This window comes from Chroicocephalus ridibundus, chromosome 10 (genome assembly GCF_963924245.1).
Source record: "Chroicocephalus ridibundus chromosome 10, bChrRid1.1, whole genome shotgun sequence".
Taxonomy (NCBI): Eukaryota; Metazoa; Chordata; class Aves; order Charadriiformes; family Laridae; genus Chroicocephalus; species Chroicocephalus ridibundus.
Window position 1 is genome coordinate 3,378,565 of NC_086293.1, and position 26,079 is coordinate 3,404,643.

General features: G+C 41.7%; 1 protein-coding gene across 5 annotated transcripts in view; it reads left to right on the plus strand.

The window, feature by feature from the left end:
* VGLL4 (vestigial like family member 4) overlaps nucleotides 1-26,079 on the plus strand; it is a 108,065-nt gene that overhangs the window by 58,027 nt on the left and 23,959 nt on the right. For 2 of the 5 annotated variants that reach the window (XM_063348047.1, XM_063348049.1), the window contains exon 3: nucleotides 23,487-23,676. In XM_063348047.1, the coding sequence (XP_063204117.1) occupies nucleotides 23,487-23,676 (190 nt within the window). Of the gene's footprint in view, nucleotides 1-1,251; nucleotides 1,817-5,382; nucleotides 5,521-23,486; nucleotides 23,677-24,075; nucleotides 24,200-26,079 lie in introns of those variants that run through there. The other 3 variants (XM_063348050.1, XM_063348048.1, XM_063348051.1) reach the window with 3 other exon arrangements.

Sequence of the window (26,079 nt, forward strand, 5' to 3'; positions counted from 1 at the left end):
TCTCTTCCAACTTTAATGATTCCATGATCAGTAGTAACTTCACCTGAATTACCTAGTCTCACTGAAATATCTGGAACATTCAAGCAATACTTTTCAAAACACCTTGACAAAACATCACTCCAGGAGTTGCCTTTGTAATGTAACATCTTCCCCGTCTCTAACAGAGGGGAGAAAAACTCAAGAGTGGAAATGAAAGTTTGTTTCTGGTTCTTACTGACTGCGTGCTCTTGTGTGTACAGATACGGTTCTCCATCCCAGGAAGGCAGGGATGAGTTATGTGCCAAGCCAAAGAGGGTGGAGGGAGGCACAGGGAAGATCAGTTGTGTAAAACCAAACCTCCCCAGAATTTGTTTCTCTTTCTGTCAGATCAGACTTCGGGTGCTGATCAGCCTGCAGGAAATGCAGACTGATGCCCATTAGGTTAGCACATGCTTACGCCCATACAGATGTTCTGCCCTCTTACGCTGAGTCACACACATCTGGATAAGCAGCCAGAGTCTTTGTGATCAGGGTTCGGCCTGTAGAAGGGCAGACCACATCCTCAGATGGGAGCGACTGCTGTAAAAATCTCCACCATTTGTGTCATCTGAGCTGCAGCTTCAGCAGCTGTTAGAAATGTAGAACACAGAATGTTTAACTGCTGATAGCCCTTTAAAAAAAGTCAAACGTGATGTATTTGTACATGATGAAACTGATTGCATCGCAGCCGTGCGTGTGCGAGTAGGCAGTACCAGTCTATATGCTTATGGGTGCACTCTTTTCTTTAATTTTAGTTGCCAGTATCATGCCAGAGCTGCTGTTCTGTCCCGTTACTGTAAAACCACATTACTTTTCGCTGCAACAGCGTTGGGATATGTCTGAGGCCACGCTAGGAAATTAAGTAAACGTTTAAGAGAAAGAATTAATTTTAAACAGATGGATTTAAAAGCTCAGTTCTGCTGCTCAGGAGCCCGACCAAAAAGTCGCTCTCGCTCGGCTCCTGCCCCGTGTCCAGAGGAGGCCCCTCTGCTTCCCGGGCTGCCCCTGCTTCCCTCCTCCCTCTCCTCCTCCTCCTCCCCTTCCTTCCCCCCCCCCGCCCTCCTCCTCCTCCTCCTCCTCCCCCCGCCCCGTGGGGAGCGGCTCTGGCCCGGCCCCCCTGCACATCCCCCTCGGCACAGCCCCTCGGCCGCCGCCTCTCTCTTTCAAACCCTGGGTGCATTTAGGGGCTGATCTTGTGCAGAAAACATCCCTGACATTTGCGGAGCTCGGGGATTGCCGGAGCGCGGCCAGGCCCCCCCCCCCCGCCCCGGGAGGAAGCCGGGTGACATCGGAACCACCCCGAGCATCGCCCGCATGTCCGGGCACCGCCGCCGCCCGCCCGCCTTTGTCCCGCCGAGCTGCCCGGCCGCTGCCCCGCCGCCCTTCGGCTGTCCTTCTGCTCACTGGAAAGGCTTGAAAAGTTTTTAGACGGTCGTCTTTGTATGGAGACGGTCGTCTTTGTGTTGTAAGGACACGGTAAACTTGAGTTTTCCGAAGTTGGGAAGGGAGAGCGTGTGTGTTTGAATCCCTCCAACTTTCCTTTAACACACTTTGCTTTGATCGGCCGAAGGCTGGGCCTGGGGCTGGTGAAGTTTGGGAAGCCGGGAGCGTGCTCGGCACCGTTTCCCCGGCCTCCTCCTCTTCTTCCTCCTCCTCCTCCTCCTCCCGCAACCTGGGCGAAAGCAAACGAGCTGGTCTTCTTTGCTAGCCCGATAAATGCTATTTATGAAGATGGACCTGTTGAACTACCAATACTTGGACAAGATGAACAACAATATCGGCATTCTGTGCTATGAAGGTAATGGCTTCATTTCACAACGCCTCTTTTGTCGGGTGCGTTTGCTGCTGTTTGTGGGCTTGAATTTTTCCTCGTGGACGGAAATCTGTACTCTTGGTTGTGAGGTGCCTCGCAGGCTGTATTGTTAAGGCGTTGTTTAAAGGAAGGAGTTCTCTTCATTTAATCTTTATGTCCTTTCTTTTACAAAGGGCGTTTTTAGCGTTGACTTGGGTTACCGCTGGCTAGATGGAAGGGCCGTGCTGCTTTGGCGGCAGGCGGAGTTCCTGCTCATGGTTTCCGCAGCTGCCGGAGCCGCGGTCCGGGCGATGGGCGGGCGAGCTCCCGCCGGGCACCGCCGCGCTCGGCGGCCGCGCAGCCCCCGCGGGCCCGGCATGGGGGATGCTGCCGGTGGCGGGGCCGGGCCCCCCAGTTCCGCGCAGCCTCCCGCGGTGGAAAAGGGCTTTTCCCCCTTGCTGGGCTCGGCGTTGTACTGCGGCGCACGTAGGCTGGCGTTTGGCCTCTCGTCCTGGGAGCCTTAGCAGTTGGGAAGTTGCCCGAAGTACCAGGGTAAAATCAGTGCCTTCATGTGGTGGGGGTTTATCTACGTGCAGTTTGAAGAAGTGGTTATGGCTTGGCTTTGCCTGGGAAGAAAGGCACCACTGAGCTAATTCAGCTTGGCAGTAGAACTGTTTTTGCTGTAGCCACACACAAGCATTGCAGAAATCTTTCTTCTGATTCAGCAGGAACATTTTCCATGTTCGTTTGGAAAATGAAGTGCTGCAGTTGTCAGGGAAGGAACAATCAGGGACTAGGAGCTATCAGTTCATGCTCCTCAGAAAAAGACCAGGCCAGAAGGCAGGGACCTGAACCTCGCTTTGGAAAAATCCCATCTTTTCTATCGTTAAATCAGCATGGCCACATTTCCTCCCTTCAGGAAGTGGAGGGGCTTCCTGTAGAACAGTTAATATCTGTTTCTTTTTTTTTTCTTCTTTGCTTTTTCTTTCCTGTACAAATATGTATATATTTGCTTGAATAAAGCTCTTTTACAGAACATCGAGCTTGCCCATCAGTCCTGAATAATATAGAGCTGGAATTCAATAGAGTTGAATTTTCAAGGTCTTTCTTATCCCGTGCTTTCTTCGTTACAGCAAGAAAACTAGTTAAAAAAAAAAAAAAGGAAACCCAACTTGCAGGATCCTTTAACTTTTTCATTGCCCTCTGCAATAACCAGAGTGCTTTATTTGGAAGTAAGTGACAACTTCTGATGAAGACCATGAAATTTTACATAAAATTCTACTTACGTGGTACATGTTCCTGAGTGTTTTGTTGACTAAGGCAGAAAAACTGTAGTTTTGGCTCATTAGTTCAATTCACTGTAATTATACTTATGGCAGAGTCTTTCCAGCCCCTTTTTTCCCCGCCCTCTTCTCCAGTAATTGTTATTGAACCAGATCTTAGCTTTAGTAGTTCAAAAGCAAAAGAACAGCTTAAGAATACACTCTACTATAGCAGTCTTTGTTTAGTTTAAACATCTGTTGCTGTGTCCCTTATTATGGAAGTTAACGTTTTTAACACTAAAATAAACACACACAAAACGAAGAAAAGAAAAGCAAAACTTTAGTGGTGTTTATAGCGAGGTGTTTATATCCCAGTGGTTTAAAAAGTATAAACACTGGCAACATCTGCAGTGAACTCGAAGGGTGTTTCAGAGATGCCTGCAGAGCTTCCATGCCTCTGCCATGGTATTTCTTTTAGAAGTGAGTTGTGTCAGCAGTGATGGATCCTGTCTTTTCAAAGATACTGCTGTGGTAGGAACTATGTCGACAACAAAGTGCCCTTTCAAACTCAATTAATTAGGATTTATTGGAGGTCATACTTGAACTACTTATAAATAGATGCCTTCCTGAAAAGTACTTTTGCAGATGTAGGATAAGATACAAATACATTGTATAATGTGAAAGTAGGTTTGTAATTTCAGAGGAAAGAATTATGGGCCTATATGCCACAGGAAATAAATGAGATGGGTTCCTGATTCCTTTAGAACCTCTCTTGAAACACTTGTTCTTTCTTATTGAGATAATTGGAATGCTGGTGAAATGTGTCATTATCATTTTAAGGGGCTTACTAGTGGTTTTAATCCTTCACCCTCCGGCACAAGCCGCTGGAACAATCTTTGATTTGTAACTGCAGCTTATAGATAAGAGATGTATTGGGACCTAAGAAATAGGAAAGTTCTTCCATCGCGTGCATTTGGCAGCCCTTTAGTTCAACATGGAGTAGAAGAATATAATTCGCGTCCCAAGACCAGTCCTGCTTTTTCTTGCCCAGCAAGAGTTAGAGACAGCAATTTGTTATCTGCAAGCTTCAGGCTACTGAGTTAATGCCAGTGCTTGGTTAGTCTTCCTTGACTGGTAGGTGCAGTCTTAATCTCATTTGGCTTCTCGTTCATGATCATGCTCCAGTGAGAATGGGAACATTTATGGACAGTGCTGTTTAGTTCATAACACACATTTATGATTTTGGCTTACTCAGTGGAGGTCTGGGGAAGAAAGCAGAATGGCAGCTGATACATATGGGATCTGCTCTATGGACAGACAAGTGTCCCTTTGTTGAGGTTGGGGGGAAAATGGGAGATCTAGAAGTACCCCCACTAACCTGTAAGAAGTAGTGGTGTGTTGCAGATTTAGCTGACTGCTTTGTAGTATGGAACCTTAACTGAAGGTGATCGTTTTGGCAAACATAAGAATATTTTTTTTTTTTTTTTTCTGTGAGGGTAGTCTGACACCGGCACAGGTTGCCCAGCGAGGTTGTGGAGTCTCCATCTGTGGGAGAATACTCAAAACCTGACTGGACGTGGCCCTGAGCAACCTGCCCTTGTTGAGCCTGGTTTTGAGGAGGAGGTTTGGACAAGGTGCTCCCCAGAGGTGCCTTCTAGCCTCAACACTGATGTGATTCTGTAATATGATAAAACGTTCTGCACACTCATATAATTAAGACAGCCACAGCTGGCAAAAGGATTATAAGCAGTGATGAGGTGAGAAGGTTTTTGAAAGGTGGTCCATAACTTTGAACCACAGAATAAAGCTATTTCCTTTCCTTGGGTTGGTTTGTTTTATACTGATAACTTGTGTCCTTTTGAGTGTTTTCTTAATATTATTACTATCTTTGAGCTCCTCGTGATGCCCCATGATAATCTCAACTCTGATTGATGTGTTTGGAGGAAAAATCTTACTTTTAACAACATGGTGGGTTTTTTAACAAGCTGCGTAAAAAAGAACATTTGAGTTTTGTCTCCCTCTCCGGTGAAAGAAACTTTTTAAGTCATTCAAATGAGAATGTTTAGCCTTTGCCAATGGGAAAGTGACAGTTGTATTAGCAATGATCAACCATTTCAAGCGATTTATTGTAATATATTTGGTGCAATAAGAAAAGAAGAAATAGAGAATTGTTGACTCAGCATCTGAATGCTGATTTTTAGCATGAATATATCTGATATCCTCCTACGAAGCCTTTGCTGCCAGTGATCAGCAGTGTCCAGTTTAATGGGTAGTGCTTTCTTATCATTGTTTTCTTCCTAATGAGCTCAGAGACATCAGAGAACTCTTGGGAGACCGTTGTCCTCGCTGAGGTGCAAAGGCCATGAAGCAGAACCGTTCTGCACCAGTCCGGCGCTCCCAGTGCTTCCTATCGAATGACAAGCACTTGATCCGGGCCTGGATTCAGAGGTAGAACATCTGTATCTTGTTTTGCAGTGGAAACTCACTTAACTTCAGCTGAATATTCCTTCTCTCAGAGCCTTGTGTGTGAGGTAATGGCAGAGTGAAACAAATCACAGGTGATCCTGCTCTTTGACTAGTGCAGGGGCAGCCGGGCAAGTTTTGGCTCCTCGTTTCCACTGGAATATGTATGAGAAGGTGCAGTCTCTAACTAGAAGATTTGTTTCATTTTGTTGTTTATCCGAGGGGGTGTACAGATGGCTGTGTGTTGGAAGGCAGATTTCTGCCTTCCTTCCTCCCTCTCCCGTTCTCGAATGCTTTGGGTTATTATTGCTGCATTCTCGAGGCTTGAACTGCTATGCTGGGAAAGGTATAAAGAAATGCAATAAGATGCTGAGAAATCCCCCAGGCATGTTAGGAGAGTTGGAGCACTCAAAATAGTTATAGAGTTCTCTGGACAGTCCAGAAGGCTGGATTTTTTTTAATGAAGAAAATTGGATCCAGATTTATAGAAAAACACCCCTTTTTGGTTTCAGGACAGCTTACATTAGTTAGGCAGATTACATAATTATTTCGTGGAGTTCCTCTAACAATGAAGCATTCGTTGGCTGCAGCCCTGAGCTTGCGTAGCTATACATCTTCCTAGGGCACTGCAAGGCGTTTTGAATGGATGTATCTCTTCCCAAAAAGGCCAGGTTAGATGTTTGATATCAAACGAGGAGTTTGAAACAGATTCTGCTAACTTCATTTGCTTTTTAATGAAATGTAACGTGTTTTCTGAAGGTCTAAAGAATGGTTTCCATTAGTTTTCTTTGCTGACCTTGCATTTTACTCTGGGTTTGTAACATCAGTTTCTCCTATTAACTCCAAAGTTTGTTTTAGTTCCTAAATATATAAAATGACTTTAACACTATTCCTCTACTAAGAATTAGTGGAATAATAAATGGTATAAAAATCTCCGTCATGGTGAATTAAGTGTTCTTATTTGTAACGCAGTGTAAAATTTCTGTTCAAAGTTGTGTAAATTAAGATGCACCTACAGAATGTTCCCCATTTATAGAACATTCTGTGGGTTTTGCTTTTTCAATGTCTTTTATCTTCAAGAAAAAACAAAGAGCTCTGACTTCACAGTTGGGCTTTTCTTACTCATTTCCTCCTGAGCATGAAGTTGGGAATATCCTTTTCAGTACTGACATCAAAATTCAGTTTATTTTCCTCATTCATCAAAGGCAAGATAGATTCAGGTCACATTTAAGCATTTTTTTTTTCCCCCGGAGTTCTGTTTTCTCCTCGACCTTGATGCTAGTTCGGCGTTTGTACTGAGAACTCAAAAAGGAAATTAAAAACCCAAATATAATAGTGGGTTATCCCACAACTTTCAATAGATAAGATAGGCAGCACGTTTTTCTTGAGATGAAAGGTAGTGAGGTTTGTAGCAGTAAGTTGAATCCTGTGTTAATGAGCAATTTGCTTAAAGGCTGTAACTTGTTACTCACAAGTCAAATTTGTTACAGTGCCAGGTCTCTTTGGATATAAATCCAGGGATTTTAGGAGACATTGAAAAAGCTTAAATTGCTCCAGAGTTTGAACAATGCCCTGTATTGTAGGGAGAACTGTTAGAGAAAAAATAAAGCTTAAACAACAGTCTTCATTGTGTGGCGTCTAAAATTATGAATGAAAAAGTTCATCCATATGTATTGGTTTTGCTTTTTTTTTTTTAAATATCTACTTTGCATGAAAATAGTTGTCTATTAATTTCTTCTTGAGGATTAATACAGATGGGCCTTTATATGTGAATTTGGCTGAACAGACTGTAGAGTTTTAACATGCTGCATGCAGATAGTGTGCCAAGCAATTTAGCAAAGTTGTTTACACTAACAATAATCCAGCAGGACAGAGCCTGTAATTTTTCACTGATAATAGTATGAGGTAGTGATGAATACAAGTTTCTGGAGGAGTGTTTACAAAAATGGTATTATACTTTTTCAGTGTTAAGGAATCAGGAGCGTTTTTGGGTTTAATTTCTTTCTTAAAGCCAGCCGAATTTTTCTTCCTTGTGCAGTCTGTGTCATCTCCCTGAAAATTACTTTACAGATCAGCATGGAAGGATTGCTGGACACAGAGGGTCATTGTTTCCTCTCCCTTTCAGTAGAAGCCGCGCGCTTTGGAAGATAACTGGCTGTGTGGTACGGTACTGCTAGATGTTGTTGTACAAGCTCTATGCCAGGACATACGCATCATGAGTGCTGGGATGCACAGTTTTAATTCCCTGGAGGTGGATTTCCCCTGGTCCTTCATCTAACAGCTTCTTCGAAGAACGAGCGGACGTACTCGTGCTGTCCCTACCAGTTGATGTAATGGTGCACGTAGCTTGGTGTGTCCTGGCAGGTATCTTGGGAGTCTTGGTGGGACAGAAAGAGAGGCCATAGACCATCCAGCACAAGGGCAATTTCGAACAGGCAGTTGAGCTCTTAGTTAGGGTTCTCTGTCAACTTGTAAACCTCGTGTTACTGATGGATGGAGTTGGAAGAGTCTTAACATCAGTAGTAGGTTGGCACTGATTCTAAGGTAAGGCAAGCTTGGAGCATTTTAGTTTTTAGGAAAGAGCTCCATACAGCTTTTTCTTGTATAGCCTTAGCGAAGCTAAGTAAGGATGTTCCTGGGACCGCCACAGCGTTGGTTCTAACCAAAGAAAAAAGTCATCCAGAAACTTCAGTGAGGTGGCGAGTCTTCATCTTTAGATACCTCGTCTTAATAGGAATGCAAGTCCTGAAAAAAAAATAATATGAATGTGGGGGACAAAAGTGTGAAACAGAGTTTAGAATGTTTCCTTTACTTAAGTTTCATCGCACTGTTTGGTATCAGATTCTTTTAAAGTAACACTTATCTTTTTTCTTTGCTTTTTAACTTTGTTGTTGCTAGTGTTAAAAACAAGAACTTGTTAAAGTTCTTGCACTTAGTGCATGGTGCAGTCCAGCTTCTCCCTCCAAAAGTGTTACGTGACGCTTTGTGCCTCATTTTGTCTTTGGAGGAGATGATCATCCAGAACATGGTGTACCTGGATGGAGGTAGATAATATTTGGGATAAAGTGGAATGTTACTTTTGTGGCATAGGAGGAGGAAAGCAAGTATGCCTTCATCAGGTAGGTGCCAGCTTAGTTCCTTCACAAAAAATGTGGCTCCTGCCTTTTCATAATACACATTGTTACAAGAGTCTATCTTTGATTAATTTAAGACATGTTCTTTTTCACTCCTCATCATTTTGGAGTGTTCCTTGTCAACTGTGAGAATCAAGCGTTGTGTATAACTTTCCTCCCGTTCTTCCAAACGTTGCTAGCAGGTTCCAGGAAATATATTTGCTCTCCCAGGAAAAGTTTGGAACCAGTTGTGTTTAAAAAGCAGTAGTTTTTCCTGGAAACCCATTTGACAGGGCAGGCATGGAAACCACTCAGTTTGCAAGACTTAATATTTATTCCTCAGCATGCAGAAATAGGCTTTTTGCCTTTAAACATGGGTTATAGTTAGAAGTAAGATTTAGTAGATGAATCTTTTCTGCCAGGGTAGGCATGGCACTGCTGTATGCAAATATAAGCCAACATTGAAATATTTGTTATGTTTTATTTTAACCAAAAATCAGAGAACAGCAGATTGGCAATAGCCTTTGTAGTTACCATCTACCAAGTGCCCAGCCCGGCAGTCCTTTGTGTAACAAGAGTGAAAACCAAAGCTGCTGAGTGGATCTTTTGGAATAGCTGTTGTCTTTTGGAGAGTGAGTATTTCCTTGTTCGACCAAGGGCATTAGTGCACTCTGGTTGCACTTTAGAGATAGTATTGTGACTTCCAGCTTTGTTATTTAATTGTTAATGTTTAGTATGTCTCACTTCTGAAAGTAAATTTAGATACTTGTAAAATTAGCAGGTTTTGGCACTTTCAGAGCTGAACCTTTCAGAAAGTTACTGTTTCTTGGCTCCAGATTTACTAAATTTGAATTGTTTTCTCTGTGATACATTGTTAATTATAAATAAATGGCCGTATGAAGAAAATCAAAGTTGTCCAGTCAAAAGGAAACTACTTCTATGAATCTAAATTATCTAGGAAGACCAGTACATGCCACACAAGAGCTAGCCAAGTAAAATAAGACTGTTTAGTTTTTCCGTTTATATTCTCTGGAAAATAATCTGTTCTAAAGCAAGGGTTCTACAAAAAGTACTCATAGCATATAGAAAAAAAAGTTGACATAACTGCAGCACCTCCTTTGTGGTGGTTTTATACAGAACACATTAAATGAAGATGGGGTGAGGGAAGTGCTGTGTGATTCATACAGGGCAAGTTTGAACTCAGCTACTTTCTTGGATTTAGTATAAATATTTATGGCATTGAAGGGGATTTTTTTTTAATATGCTTCCTTGTGCTCCGGATCTTTTAGATGTCCTCCTCAGACATCTGGTGTGCATTGCTGCTTGTTTAACCCCCACCCTTCAGTTTTCATGCTGTGGCATCTCGGAGAGCTATCGCAGTCACTCTGTGGTTGGCGTAAATTAAATCTCCTCGAGCCAGCTGGGAGAATGCTGACGTGCACACTTTTCCTGCTGAATGCTCGAAACCCAGTGGCTACAGTTAAAGAGGTGAACACTTTGCTCTTGTCTTGCTGTAGGCATCATACTGAGCTATTTACCAAAGGTGGCAAAAATAGGAATTCCAGCATTAGCAATGATGTTTACAGATTCTTGACTAGTTTCTGTCTCTTAGAAAAAGCTTCTTATCAATGTTATATAATCAACGTATCTAACTTGGCTCATCAGCAGAAAAGAATTACGTTCTCTTCCTTTAGAAATCCTTAAAAGTCCTGATTTCTGAGACTCTAACTGCTTTGAGGTACACTATGCTCGCCTTAACAGCTAATCTGTGGATGTACGGAGTTTTTCTTTGTAGTACAGTAAATTGAACACTACCCTGTTTGCTTTCAAGTGTTTCTCAATGAGTCCATTTAGAAGCAAGTATGATAACAAACATTTTAATACCCATTGTAACATATTTGTATATATCTGTTTTTAATCCTCTCTGCAGAATCGTAGTCCTCTCACAGAAGCCTAGTTTATTCAACCTTCAGCTACCCCTATGAATTAAATAGTGAACATTATCCTTATTTACAGAAGAGAAAAGAGAGAGCTGTAATTGCTTAAATTCATGTAAGTCAGGGATAAAGCTGACAGCAGCATTCAGAGTGCCTTGATTGTAGTATCTTGCCGTAGCTGCTAAACCTTACTGTGATCTGTTAGTGAACAAAAAGTGCTTTTACCTGTTTGTTTTGAGATGTGCAAATAAAAATTGTAATTAATCAGCTAAACAGATAAAAACTCTGATCTTTGAAACCTGGACTGATGATATAGGGACTAGATGCTTGCCTTCTGCTCAGCAGTCATGGAGGGAACAGGAGCTTTTGGACTGAAGTCTCTTGTGACCGTGGCTCATCTATAGTGGACCCCTTCTAAACTGAGATGATTAAATCGGTTTCAGGGGAAGTAGTTGAGTCTTTTTAGCTGATCCAAGGAATAAGCTCTTACAAAGGCTAGTGGGATGGAAGAATTTTAAGTTCCCCTATTTGAGCCACAGGACCTCTGCAGGTCTGCTCTTTTATATTTGGGGCCTGTTGAGTTGCATAAAAGGAGTGTGACCACTGCTGCCGGCAGTTAATTTTATATTCTCTTCAGAAGATGAGTTGGGATAAGAAACTTCAATTGAATCGCAGTCCAACTGTGGTCATGCAATGCGCGGCTCAGCAGCAGGCAAGCTGATAACCCATTTATGACCCGAAGCAATGCTTCCAAACCTTTTTAATTAATGCAGTGTCTCACTGCTCCTGAAGTGACTGTTTGGTTCCATTAAAAAATTCACAGCGGTATTTAATAGAGCGCCTGCTTAATTATGGGATGGAACACCTTTAATGTGTGATGGAGAGTAGAGATCTCCAGAAATGTTTGGGATGGTACACCATTCAAGTAAAACGGGGAAGGATTTAACAGATAATTGGGGAGTGATATCATAGTAATGTAGAGAGACACTTAATTTCTGGATCCTGTGGCGCTAGTATCATCTGAATGGTGGGACACAGACAGACAACTGACATTTTTCGCTACCTTGGTTTTATCAACGCATCTGTTCTTCCCTCTCTTCTCTGTGTTTTGTCAGGAATTAATTGCTTCTGCAACTTTGAAATAAATAAACAAGGAGCCTGGAGTTAAGTTAATCAAAAGGGCAATTCAGCTGAAGACTAGCAGGTAGAGGGGGAGGGAGACGAAGCCCTAATTAAAGGTCTTTGAGAAGTAGAGTGTAACTTTGGTACTGCTCACCCATTGCAATCCCATGACTGTCAAGGTAACTTCAAAAATCTGAATTTCTGCTTGTTCCTTACTTTCCCAAGAGTTCTGGAACACCTGCCCTCAGCGCCCAGAAAACTGTGAGAAAGCCTGTACAGGCAGCCTGTAATTTCTTGGTAGCAAACACAATCCCTGCCTCTGTCTTTCCTGCCTTAGCTTCCCCTTGGAGAGAACATTTATTTTAAGTGACCCTGTAACTTGGCCCTATAAACCACCCTCCTTCTTGTGAAATAAACAGTCCAGCTATGATTTAGAGAGTGCTCCCATCTATCCCTTGGCACCATAGGGTTGTCTGCCCTTTTATCTCTCTGAATCTGACAGCCTCTGTCAATCCCAGTCACCCTCTGGTAGTGCTGACTGCTGGTGCGGGTAGGAGCGTTCATTCGGATCCAGTATCTTCAGTCCTTTTGAGGAGGAAATAATAATGTTCTCTGGTACCAGATTTTTCACAAATGAATCTTCTAGTGGAACAACGGTTTTCAAGCTCTTGTGCTCTGTAGTTACCTAAATTTTTTCTGTGGATCTCTTCATAGCAAGTTTTTTTTTTTCTCCCAATAAAATTACTTGTCTTAGTTACATTTCATGAACCCAAGATTAGAAATTGCTGTGTCAGGGGAGCAAAATTAATTTTACCTTTTCCTTAGTGGTGGTGCGTGCCTGTTGGTCTGTTTGTTTTGGAGGCAATCCTTTCAGGAGCAATGGTAATATTTTTGATTTTTTTTATGTATGTTTCTTCATACCAGCACCCTTGAGAAATTCTATGGCATCCTTTCATCTCCATCTCATGAGCCACACTGTTCTCTGGGCTTTTCTAGAAGGTGAAGCTTTCGCAAGTTCACAGAATCATAGAATCACAGAATGGTAGTGTTGGAAGGGACCTCTGGAGATCATCTACTCCAACCCCCTGCCAGAGCAGGGTCACCCAGAGCAGGTGGCACAGGAACGCGTCCAGGCGGGTTTGGAACATCTCCAGAGATGGAGACTCCACCACCTCTCTGGGCAGCCTGTGCCAGGGCTCTGCCACCCTCAGGGTAAAGAAGTTCCTCCTCATGTTCAGGTGGAACTTCCTATGGTCAAGTTTGTGCCCGTTACCTCTTGTCCTGTTGCTGGGCACCACTGAAAAGAGCCTGGCCCCATCCTCCTGACACCCACCCTTTAAGCCTTGATAAGATCCCCCCTCAGTCATCTTTTTTCCAGACTGAAGAGACCCAAATCCCTCAGCCTTTCTTCATCAGAGAGGTGTTCCAGTCCCCTCAGCATCTTGGTAGCCCTTTGCTGTCCCCTCTCTAGCAGTTCCCTGTCCCTCTTGAACCGGGGAGCCCAGAGCTGGACACAGACTCCAGATGCGGCCTCACCAAGGCAGAGCAGAGGGGGAGGATGACCTCCCTCCACCTGCTGGCCACACTCTTCTCGATGCAGCCCAGGATGCCATTGGCCTTCTTGGCCACAAGGGCACATTGCTGGCTCATGGTCATCCTGTTGTCCACCAGGACTCCCAGGTCTCTTTCCACAGAGCTGCTTTGTTTTTGGTTATTAAAACAGCACATGTGAGCAACAGCTGAAGAAGACTATTGGATTGTGTCTTGGAATAATACAAAGCCAGTGGGTTGAAGGGTCTGTAATACTCAACCTTGTAGCACTTATGATGAGCTTGAATTCATTCTCTTCTGCTGCCTGAGGCACTGGCTGGGTCATATCTCAGCCTACTGCCATCAGTTACAGTAAAACCCTGCACATAAGGAATTGGCAAGCTGACGCGTCCTCCTCATTTTCTATGTAAATAACATGATCAAAAGGCTATCTTGTTTTCATCTGAATGGCTCACGTAGTTTGCCGTTGGATTCATGACTGCCCCGCGCAGTTGTCATTGCTGTCTTGCTTTCCCACTGTAGAAGGGATTTTGGAGCCTATTTTGAAGGACAAAGGGATTTTGTTCTTTACAATGGATTCTTTGTGGGAGATGGGTTGGAATTGTTCTGACGCTTTGTGGATGAAAGTCTTCAGTATTCTCTCCAGCTTGGTTGAAGGGGCTCTGTGTTCGTTAAATACACGAGGCCATTTCAGACAGGCTGCAATCAGGTACCAGAAAACCAAAACTGAAATTGAAGTTTTTCCTGTGTTCATTAGGCCAAATATAATTTGCCCATTTCACCTCAGTTTCGGAAGAGATTATCCTGTTGGTGACTATGAAGGCGGCAGCAGCAGCTCCTAGTTGTGTGTCCATGTGGATGTGATGATTAAGGCTTGCCAGCAGCTTCGGCTATTTCACTGCTTGCCCACATGCCATATGGGGAAAATGCAGTGGCCAAGGCTTCTTTGCTTTTTGTGGCTTTTTTTTTTTTTTTTTTTTTTTTTTTTGGACTTGCCATTTGAGGTCATCTGTATGCTACTAATAGGAATGCGATCAGGGAAGTTAGCACTAAGCTTTGCAGGACACGCACACAGTACAGTGGTCTAAACAGCAACCTTCCTTTTTTCCAGATCCGCTCCGAAGGGAGCCACCCATGTGTGCGTATCTCTTACTAACATTTCGAATGTATTTGCTCTTGTGTTTTTATTCTTAAAATACAGCATTTATATCCTCTCTTGGGGGCATTCTACCTTCCAGGCAGGAAATTTGCGGAAAAATAAAATGGAAGTAAAAGAAACATTGCTTGAAAAGTGCAATATCAGGTTTTGAATCTCTTTTAGAAAGGTCATTTTTATTGATTCTCTGAATTTTTCCACATGTAGCAAAGGAGAATAAAGTGAGAAAAGGTGTTCGGAGTATGTTTATGGTAAACTACAATAAAACCTTGCAGTATATCTAAAATAGGCTCCAATTTAAATAAGCGGAATATATTTTTTTACCTTTGCATAGCACCTTTTGCTTCAAATTCTTATTGAAAGAAACAGCCCACAATTTATTGGATTTCATTTTAATCTGACCGCGTTACAAGTAAACATCTCAAAATTAATGTTTTAAGCAGGGTTGCCATAGAACATACTGCCTGCGCTCATACCCACCAGGGGCATTGATTACCCAGTGCAGGAGTCTAGAGTTTAATTTCTATCGCAGAATCACATCCGTGAAATACCAGCCGTTGGAGCAGAAGGTGCTGTTTCCGACCCGAGTACCTCCATTGCTCTCCACTAACAGAAATAGTAGCTAAAAACACCAGAGGGAGGGCAGCAAATGATTTCTGTCTACTTAGGAGGAGTTATTCAAATTTGAGTTTTCACAAATTAAATTTCCTATCTGTCTCTCTTTGCCATTTCATGAAAATACATAATTCGAAGGTGTCGTTTGGTATGCTGAAATACTGCTTCAGCACCCGGACTAACGTTTTTTTCTATTGTGACCTTGCTGTGACTTTGATTTGCTTTTGAAATAGATGGCAGGTCTTCTAGCTTTGATTGTTTCTGCTACAAGACAGGCTAGTCTTTGATCAGCTCAGCTTTCCCATCTTTTATGTAGCACAGTAAGTCATTTAGCCGGGTGACAAAAGAAAGAACACCTAGTTCTGGAAAGCACCCTCGTTTTGGAAAGCAACGTCTTCAACATGTTGACTTACAGCTCTATTTCATTCACAGGTTTTTTTTTTATAGTGTTTTTACATTTTTAATAAAATCACATTAACGCACTGATAAAAGTAAATCTTTGTATCTGGCAATTTTTAAAATCTGCTTATCAGAAATGTGAGAGAATGCTGTGTAGTAGTTTTGCAAATAAACTAAAGGAAGCTGAATTCTGATGATACGTTTATTATTTAAACTTTGCGTGGTGGCAATCTTAATTACAAATTCTGGAATTATGTTCTGTATTAGGGATTACTGTAAGCCACTTGGTCTTCGTTTCCTGCTCTCTCCAGTGTATGTGCCCCGTAAGCATTCCAGCCCGGCCCCCAGGTGAAACTGAGTGTCTTACCTCGACGCACCAAGGCTGGTGGGACTTCACCTCTCTTCACGGGTCCGGCCCACAGGCGCTCACCTACAGTCTTTATAGATTTCAACTGCACGGAGGAGAACACATTACCTAGCACAGAAGAAACTTAAATTACTAAATTTCAGTATTAGTATACATGGAGTACGGTGTAGGGATACACCAGAACTACTAACAGTACTTACGATGCAGTAACTTTTGCTGGGGAATTAAATGGATCATGTGTCTCTTGCTGACCAGTAAATACTAATGTCATGTTTTCTAAGCAAATACAAGAAGGTGAAATGGACTGTTTTCTGCAGAAAATGTAAATTATGCTTCTCCCTTTGTCTTCCTTTCTCTTTTATCCCCCCCTTGTTTGGGATGCCCGTGTTGGGTCACGCTGTTCTGCACCAAACAAGAGCAGTCTGTAGCTTTCCGCACAGGCTGCACAGTTAGGCTGAGTTTAGCAGCTGTATCTTTGTCAGCTTATTCAGCAAGGTGGCGGTGTCAGTTTTGAAGTATCTAGCACAGGGCTGTTGGTGCATCTCTGTAGGTGTTCTGTAGCGAGTGTAGATGTTGCTGCCCACCGAAGCCCGTATGACTGGGCAGGGTGGGTGCTCCGGGACAGCCCCGTATTAAGGCAGGTGCTGCTTTCTGGACTTGGTGGCGCAGCTTAGCTTGCCTTTCTTTTGTAGGAGCCTCTAATGCATTGAGCAAACATAAAATGATAACTTGGCTTAAGCTTTAGTCCCTCTTAACTGACTTTAAATGTTTGATGTATGTTTTTCCTGGGAGAGCTGGCAAAAAGGCTCAGAAAAGAGTGCTCTTTGGCAGCAACCCTGCTTCCTCAGCAACAAACCCATCCTCAGTCTTGACCTGGGGGACATCCCTTTTTGACATTGATGACGTCCTTGGTCATATTTCTCTGGAGATTAGCGTAGTTTAGCATTGATTGCATTTAAATCTTGTCTGCCAGATAATTGGAATCTTTTTCTAGCCATAGTTTACATAAGTACAGGAACTTAAAGCAGAAGAAAGGACCGTTTTTTAGGTTCAGCCAGGTGCTGCAAGAGTTAGCTAAATGGGACATTACCTTAAAGGGAGATCTGCAAATATATGAAGTAGTCTTATAGCTCTACAATTAGACCTAAGCCCGAGATCAGTGTTGGGCTGGAACTGAATGCAGCCCTACAGTCACAACTGCTGAGGTGTGAAAACTGAAATCTGATAGAGGAAATATTAAGGAGCTCTGCCAGACTGGAGCATTAAAATGTACTCCATCCTGCTTCCTTCCTGACATACCTGCTGCCCTTCTTTCCATGCCATCAATTTCTCGCCTACTTACCAAGACACTTTTTGACAGTTTGTTTTTTTTCTTTTTAAACTCAACACCAAAATTGTATTTAAAGGAGACTCTTTCAGTTGGTACCTGGTTAGCAGAGTGAAGAGAATTTCTTTCAATCCTAGTTTAAGTGTCCAGCAGAGACTTTTTACTTCTCTTGTGTTTATGAAGTATTGTAGAACTGAAAGAGTTACCCATGTAAGTCAATTTATGTACAGAGAGTATACGTATGCTATTTCGTACAGCTGTGCTTTTACAGTATGATAAGAGAATATAAGATGATGTAGTCAGTTTTTCACAGTACATTCAAAGGAGCAAATACAGTTACAGTTAGGTTTGGGGAGGCAATTTTGCCATTTTCTGCCTCTTGCAATTTAGTCTTCTGTATATAACACAGCATTTTCAAGACTTATTAATGTGAAATCTGCTTTAACATGTTCTACTCAGCTCTGATTAACAATATGTGTTTTTTGAAAGGATCCTCAAGCAAGCATGTCTGCACTCTGCAAGCGATGTTACTGTATTGTACCTAAATTCATGCTCCTTTCTTTGTGCAGGCTTTTGAACGAAAGAGGAGGAAAAAGTGGGTGGAGATGATTGAATGCAGAGGTCACTATTTTATGTTCTTGCTTGCCATGTCAAGCATCATGTGTCCCTCGTTGGCAAGCGTGGTCAGATGGAGGAGCCAGAACAGAACAGTCGATTTAATCACTGTATTTTGTTTTTGGCCGTGGGTTTTCTGGCATACGTATCTCTGCACAGTGGTAGCCAGAGCTTGGCTCCAGGAGTAAGTGCTTTTCATATGTTTTGTAAACGGATGAGAGCATTTTTTTGCCAATTTTTCTTTACATGTGTATGTTTCTACTAAATTAGCTTTTTGTCATATTACAAGGCGGTCAGTAAAATACATGTCAGATAAGTGAATTGTTAAGTTGGCTGCGAAAAGAAATCTATCAATTATAATAAAAAATAATATTTCCAAGATCTAATTTCATAGCAGCATTTTATGATTAGGCTGTTCTCATTAATACTTAATTTTTTGTTGTTCCTGTAGTTTGCTGTTTTATTACGCTCTCCAGGTAGGCCTGTTTTATATACTACAAAGGAAATGCAGACTACCGTGCCTTTGTTTACAGAGTTTGGCAGACTACTTCCCAGAGCGAGAACTTATTTAAGCTCAGCTTAAATCATGTCTTTTATAGAAACTGCAAGCCAGAAATAAGGTAGTGGTGCAAAACTGTGTTTTTACGTAAGGGATTTTTTTGTTTGTTTGAATTGGGGGGGTTATAGAAATACTCAGCAATTATATAAATGAATACAATTTGTGAGTGCCTCTTAGGATATGTTTTTTCATGAACCAAAGGTTTACTACTGAGGAGTCTGAATGGATTAATTAATTTTCTTTGGTCAAGCAAGTGAAGTAAATCTGCCTTAAATTACATACTTTGAAGATTTTCTGTAGCGTAACTACTTTACACATATTTAATTTCTGGGGAATTTCACAATTTCAAGGATATCAGTCCTCTTACGCTGTATAGTATGCTGTGAAGTAATACCCAAACTAGGCAGCTGACAACATCTGCAGATTAATTCTGCGGCACTCTATTGTCATTCTTTTGTTTTGATGACTTGTTTTGATGACTTGTTGAATTGAGTAACTTGCAGTGACTTCCCTGCTTGGTATTTGGTACCTCAAATCATGTGATTTTTGTCCATGAATTGGAATTTTTATGCCATTTGTCCCAATTTATGTTGGCACAGACTGACTTCTGTTTTTGAGATGGTGGAAGAACACATGCAATAGTTTATTCATTCCAATCTATTTGCAATTTAATCTCATGATTGTTAGAATATAGGAATAGAAAATAAAACAAGTTTCATTTTATAGTATCCTTTTCACATATATATAGCTTTTGTGAATGTCTTGGCTTTTCAGCAGAAGTGTTTTGTATGTCATGAGGGCTAAATTTTGATCTTGGATGAGTAGAGAAAACTGCCCTATTGATTCCTGGAAATGTCTGTCCCTAAGAACATGAGACAGCTCCTTTTACTAATGAGAGTTTATCTGTGTGGAGGTATCGGAAAAGGTAATTAAAGGTGTAATGCATGTTAATTAAAGTCTGTTAAACACTTGTGCCCATGATTTTATTAATTAATAAAACGGCCTGAGGTCGTGGTAATTCAGTCCAAGACCTTAAAGGGTAAGGACCCTGTGACAGACACCACAACCAATGATTGATTGATTTTTTTTTTTTTTTTTTTTCCCCCTTCCCCAAAGTGAATAAAAGTGTCAGGAATTTACTCTTGTGGACAAGCCCATTTATCAGATGCAGAACAGAAAAGTAAAACGGGCAAGGACAGTGGTGGAATTTTCTTTCAAGGAGTTTTATTTCAATATGTCTTAAGGTCTATATCATGTCAGTCTTCAGTTGGAAAGACTAAGCCTTTCACTTCTGAATTGTAATTAATGCTCAGATTTTATGCATTAGTAGTAGCCAGCGGGAGAGAGGGAATTGGGAGGGGGAATGGGATATGGTAGCCATGTCTCAGTGCAGCCCATACTGAGTTGCTAGGTCAGAGAGGAAGGAAGCTAGCTGCCAAAAGAGTGTATGTTTTTTTTTCCAGTCTTTGGTAACTCCTGGAGTTCTCAGACGTATTTTAAGACTTCTCTGGTGTCTTGCTATCAAATCCACACTTGTAAAAACATAACTTTTGCTGTTGTGATGTTTGTATTGCATGGACATTGCAGTAGGGACGCAGATACTGAACTGCAAGAGAAACGCAAACAGTGCTGAAGATCCAATGTTTACAGAGAACTGTCCCTGTGGTGAATATGTCTGAAAAGAGACACGCTGGTTTTACAAACACTTCGTTTGCATGTGTTAATTTGAATCACTTTCAGTTTCGGCTCGTAAGTGGTTAAAATAAAGAACATTCTTGCTGACTGCATGGGCTTCTGTCAACTGAGTGCACTACTGCAGTACTGCTATATAGGCAGACACTACGTCACGTCCTTATCTCTGTTTAGCTTGTCTGTGCTTTATCATGTTGCCGAACAGTTTTAATAAAAAAAGAAAAAAGAGGGGGGGTGGGGGAAGAGACTGGTATGAATAGCTGTAAGTAGAACTATCTGAAAGCAGCAGATCTGGAGTGCCTTACACCAGCTGCTTACTGAAACAAAGAGAAGTATTATGAGAGGCACAATAAATGTGTTTGCTATCTCTGCTTTCAGTTGCAGCGCAGACACAAGCCGTCACAGTAATGAATTTTGAAGACTGGAGTTTAGACTTGGGGAATTTTATAAAACACAGTTGTTTTATCAGAGTGTTGTCTTGCCAGCTGTGTGATGCGAGTCTGGTTACCATGGAGTGTGGTCAGTTGGGGGAGACAAATGTAGTCAGTAAAACAGCATTTTGTGTGGTAGGCTCTGCTGTGGTTTCTCCCTCTCTGGTTTAAATTCCAGTTTGGTAAGGAGGAAAGCAGTGGGGAAAGAAGTCGCCTTTCTATTTAAATAAAAAGCAGTTTTACCCCTAATCAAACTTGCAGACCACATGAGAGGTCCTGGTGCAGTACAAACACAGTATATGAATATGCAGTGTGTCCCTGTAAACAACAAAGGGGTATTTTTCCTCTTTCTTTTACCCTGTTATCTGGACTCTTTTGTTTGCTGCTGTTCTCTGCTTGCCTTGCGTCTGCAGGGTGGGCTGTACAAGATGCTGAGCACCGGCCACCAGTGTCTTCTCCTGAGGAGGTGCTCAGTGCCTTCCAGCCTGTCCTGGAAGAGACTGAGGGTGTAAGAGCTCCTTCTGCTGCTCCTACCTGCTCACTGCTGCCACCTCTTTCAAATGTTGTTAATTTGATTAATTTTTGGGCAAATGGCCCTGTGGTGCTGCAGATACACTGGACAGTACTAGTATTTTATCTGATGGCCTCAGTGTCCCCTGCGTAATTACCACATTACTTTAAAATTAGGAAAATGCATTACCAAATTCAACAGGCTTTAATTAGAAGCCATTCCTTTCTTTGCTAAATTTCTTTAAAATAGGTTTCTTTAATTCCAACATATGATAGCAATAGCCTTTTTACCAGATTTTGTACCCAATCTGGATGTTAATCTGTAAATGCTTTTGTTACCATACATATAATAAGATGCATTTTTATAATTTTTTTTCAAGAAAAACCCATTGAAGTAATTGTATAGTATCAGGCTCCTGGTCGCTGTTTGGGGGAAAGGAAAGGTTTCTAACTTGCTAAATTGGACAATGTCTAGAGATTAGTCTTTTGCAAACACCAGAGTCAGCTTTACATGGATATTTAAATGGCCCATGTTCCTCTCCGGAGTTGTTGAGAAGTCAGTAGGAGTTAGGTGCCTACACGGAATTTGTAATTGCTGTAATGGAATTTTGTGTTTGAGTCTTCAGAAGTGACCTGAGATACTGCAGAGAGAAGAGTGATTGCATATGGGTGGGATGAAAGTATCACAAACCTTAGTTGATGAAAGTTTTGTCTTTTGACATTGCTATTAACTTATTTTTTTCAAAGTGAGGGAGATTCCTCGCTAAGAGAAACTGGTATGATGTGGTTTACTTCTAAAGTTTAGAATACGAACACAGTGTAGGTGGAGGTTTCTACTAGCATAATATAAAGGCTGAAGAAAAAAGTGCAGCAATTTTACTGATATGAAGATTGTTTCATATGAGAGGTCTTTTTGGTAAAAGCTCTTGCGACACCTGAGTGGTTGTGGAGGGCTTCCCAATTAACACTTCAGTCGTTTCGAACAGGAGAGGGTCTGGGTGTCTGTCTTAGAGCATTTGCAGTAGAGCACAGTTTTTACTATTTAGAGCTGAGATGGAAAGTTCCTATTTAGATTCGGTGCCAGAGTCTTTAATAGAAATCATGACTTGTGGTGTATTATAGGTCAGTGTATGTTTGCTAGTTTATATTATGCTGACTAAATTGGCAAAATGCTTATTTTTACTGGTAAACATTCAGGAGGTTTTCTCCTCACTCGTTCTTTTTCCAACAAAATCGTATTTGTTGTGTGTGGAATTAAGGCAACATTTTATAAATCATCTGCCTTGGTGATGATGTGGAAATGTGTGGTGGCATACAAAGATTTCCATTGTCAGGCACCTCAGGGCTGTAGATGGAGTTAACTTTATCCTAATTTTAGTTCTGGAAATTATGGGCATGTAGAAAACAAAATGCTTCTGGCAGTGTAGGAAAAATACAAATTTTAAACTCTAGCAAAAGCAGCTATTTCAGGCATATTACCAGAATAGGTGACCCTGGTTAATTTAGCTCCGCTCCAAGCCCCTTATGAAGCCCCAGAAGCATTTTTTAACATCTTTAAATTCCTATGAGGTCTAAATATGACCTGTGGCTGTTAGGATGTGAGTTCCAGTAAAGTCCATAACTGCTGGTGAAATGCAGCGCTGTGCTTTGGGCTATACATTTAGCGAGACATTTAATTGAAATGGGAAAAGTCCTGTGGTCACCCTTTAATGCGTGCTTAGTAACAGTATGTGAATGTGTTTATGCGCAAGCTAATTGTATCACCTCTGGATTTATTTATACACAGCTCCCACATGCTGTGAATGGCGTTTTCTGATAAGTGTCAGATTATACAAAATTTATAATCTACTCAATACTCTACCACCGGTCTGCTGAGTTGAAAATCAGCATTCTTAAAACTGAAATTTTGTGATTCTTGTGCCGAAGAATTGTGCTTTTTTGTTCATTGCTCCAAACATAGTTTAAATGTATAGAGAAGGACATCTAAGGTCAAACTTAAAACTTGCATCAGCAAGTTCCAATTTTTTCCCCAATTTTTACCTTGCATAGTTATATACTAGACAAGCTTGTTTTGGACAGCTTTTTATAAAAGGAATCATTTGAGAATTTGAACGCTTATTCAGTTTTACATCTTGAATATTTGGCATAAATGTGAACTGCAGCCCTGGAATTTATAACCACAACCATAAGAAAAGGAACAAAGCGTATTTCATTGCGAATAGTCATGCTTTGCAGAATGAGGTAATGAGAGTTCAGTGTTGGAATGGCAGCTTGTAAGAAGGAATGCTTCTGAATAAAAACGTTGTTGGAAAGATGTGTTTAGCTCAACCTTTCAGATCATCTGGGGTGAGTCGACCCCTCTCATTTTACCTTATTTCAACTGTTTATTCCAGCATAAAGCGCTCAATTATGCTTTATGATGCCTCATTTATCTTACAGCCATGTTAAAGGTACCTACGTAGACCTGACATCTGTTTGCAAGAACGTTTTCAAAGAGCATGCTCTCTTTTACCCCTTTTCCCTGTCGTGTTCATTCTCACTTGTCGTCTTCCTGCAGGTGAAGCAGCTCTAAGAGGCGAGCCCAGGATGCAGTCTCTCCCAGTCTCCTCTGCTCTCACCAACCATCGCACAGGCCCTCCTCCCATCAGTCCCAACAAGAGGAAGCTCAGCATGGACCAAGGGGATGATGAGCTAGACTGTGAAAACGACCACGTTTCTAAAATGAGTCGAATGTTCAATCCCCATCTGTAAGTGTCTTGCTTTTATTACCTCTGGTTCGTAGAATTTACTTCTGTCCTTTTCATTTTTGTGTGTGCTAAAATCAGACTGTGTCTAAAACTTTGTGCTAGATTTTTCCTTTGTTCCAGTTTGTATGGAAGATCTGCACAAAGCCTGGTGTGATTAGATGGGTGACTTCTGGTTTTCTTTTATTTTCATACAGCATGAAGTAACAGGAATTAGCCCAACTTTAGCTATTTATAGTAAAACACACGTATTCACCTTGCAATTCCTCAAGTATTGTTCCTTTGTTCTGCGTCATCTGCTCCTTTCACTTCCCCTGATTCTGAGGGCTCTGTACTCCCTGACGATGGGGGTGGGGAAGCAGGAGGAGGGGAAACAGAAGTGCTTGGCGTTTTTCTGAGGCCGGGAGATTGTGAGCCAGCTGCTCCTAGTCTGCCTTGACAACTGGGCAAGCTGCAGTTGTTGCTAAACATGACTTAAAGGCTCGCACCGCAGCTCTGACAGTCAGATGTGGAATTTTTCGCCCAGGTAAGGTGTTGATGAGTTAGGTGCATGTGTTGGGTAATCGTCAAATGCCATTCTTGCTGCGTTCTCATTCCTGGGAAGGCAAGGCTGGTTGGCATGAAGCACAGGCTTAGGGAATTCCTTTCATTCTTGACTGGAGGAAGCGATGGGAGCGGTTCAGCAGCCCAGGGCAGGCTGATAGCTGCGCGCCTTTCCCTGCTGCCTCAGCTCCCGCAGCCGCCGCATTCCCCGCATTCCACGCTGCTGTGGACTGTTGTGTTCAGTCATAAGATGTGGACAGAGGTATTTATCCTCAAATAAATCACCACAGTGTTAGTCAGAGCCTGGGCCTGTAGTCTGCAGTCTTGGAATTTGTTACAAATCAGGAATCCAGCACTGAAGTAATGCAAAACAATAAAAGCTTACAAGCAGGGAGAGACTGGTCCTTTACAACATACCTCGTTCTTTCTCCTGAAAACTTAACTGTTTACAGACTTTCCTTGGAGCTGAGAACACTGGTATTGGAAAGAAGCGTGTGCTGCATTTCTGTGGCATTACATACATGACACAACTGAAGAAATTTATGGCATTTTTAAATTATTATGTAACTTTGTGGGAAAAGGTGTGATTTTTTAAAAAAAAAAAAACTCATTTGCTAGTGATGAAATAAAACACAGCTGGCAGTTATGTACATTATAGCACTTTATACAGGGGAGGCCATAAAAATAATGAAGTCTGAACAGACTCATGTGCAACCAAGGTTCAAAACTAAAAGATACAGGCAGTTAGTTCATGTGATCCCTTAGATATATTTTAAAGCTATCTGATCTTCTCCAGTAGGGTACATTTTAACTCTTTCTGTGATCTTGTATATGAAATGTACGTCATCTTATAATAAAAAGCACTGGTTGTCTGGCTATCGTTCACATGATGGGACTTAATCTACTTCAGTTAAACCATCTACCGCACATGAATCATAATCCAAAATAGCATACACAAGGCCATCTTTTTTTCTGCTTTCTTTTGTAAGTTTGATCTGGCCGTATGAAAATACGCTTTCAACTGAGTATTACAAAACCTCAAACTTCTGTGATACATCTGAAATAACTCTGTATATTTCAGATATATCAGAAAAGTTCACAAACATTCAAATGGACTTTTACTCCCCATTTTCCTGACACCACCACCAATGAGGTTATTTTTTTTAATGTTTTTCATACTTTCCCTCTCTTGCATTATGATGTTTGGGTTTAACGATAGAAATGGATTACTGAAACTTTGTGGAACTGCCCTAAAAATTTTGTTTTGGAGGTGGAAAGTATGTTGCAGAAGCTTGACTTGTTCACACTAAAGAGAAGACAGTAGATTTGAGGGAAGTACTTTATGGAACACAATAATGGCAGTCATGTTGTAGTGACTTGGAGGTTCTAGGAGCGCAAGTTTGGCAACATTTAATTTAGAAAACCAAATCGATAGGAGATGTGGAGCGTAATGTGGAGACTAGACAGCATGATATCTTTGGCTATAGGAAAGACATTTTTGTGATTTGGACTCTAAAGGTGAAGTTCAGAGTCTATGTATTTTGAACTTTTTGGGACAAAGTCCCCTGCAAGCATAGGACAAAAGAGTCGATGACACAAAAACTGGGCATAGCTGCCCCAGTCAATATTAGTTAGGGCTACAGACTGCACGCCTTTGCCACGTAGCGGTGTTTAAATCCATACTCCTCGGCCTGAACGTCTTCAGTTGTTCTAAATGTCCCAGTGGGGAAATCTTTCTCATTTGGAAGTCAGTGCCTGGAAGACAGAAGTCTTTATAACCACGAGCAGCTCTTGTTCAGACATTTGGGTCTCTGTGATTGCATTGGTAGAACTGTGAAGCAGTTGTATATTCATCCTCTTAAC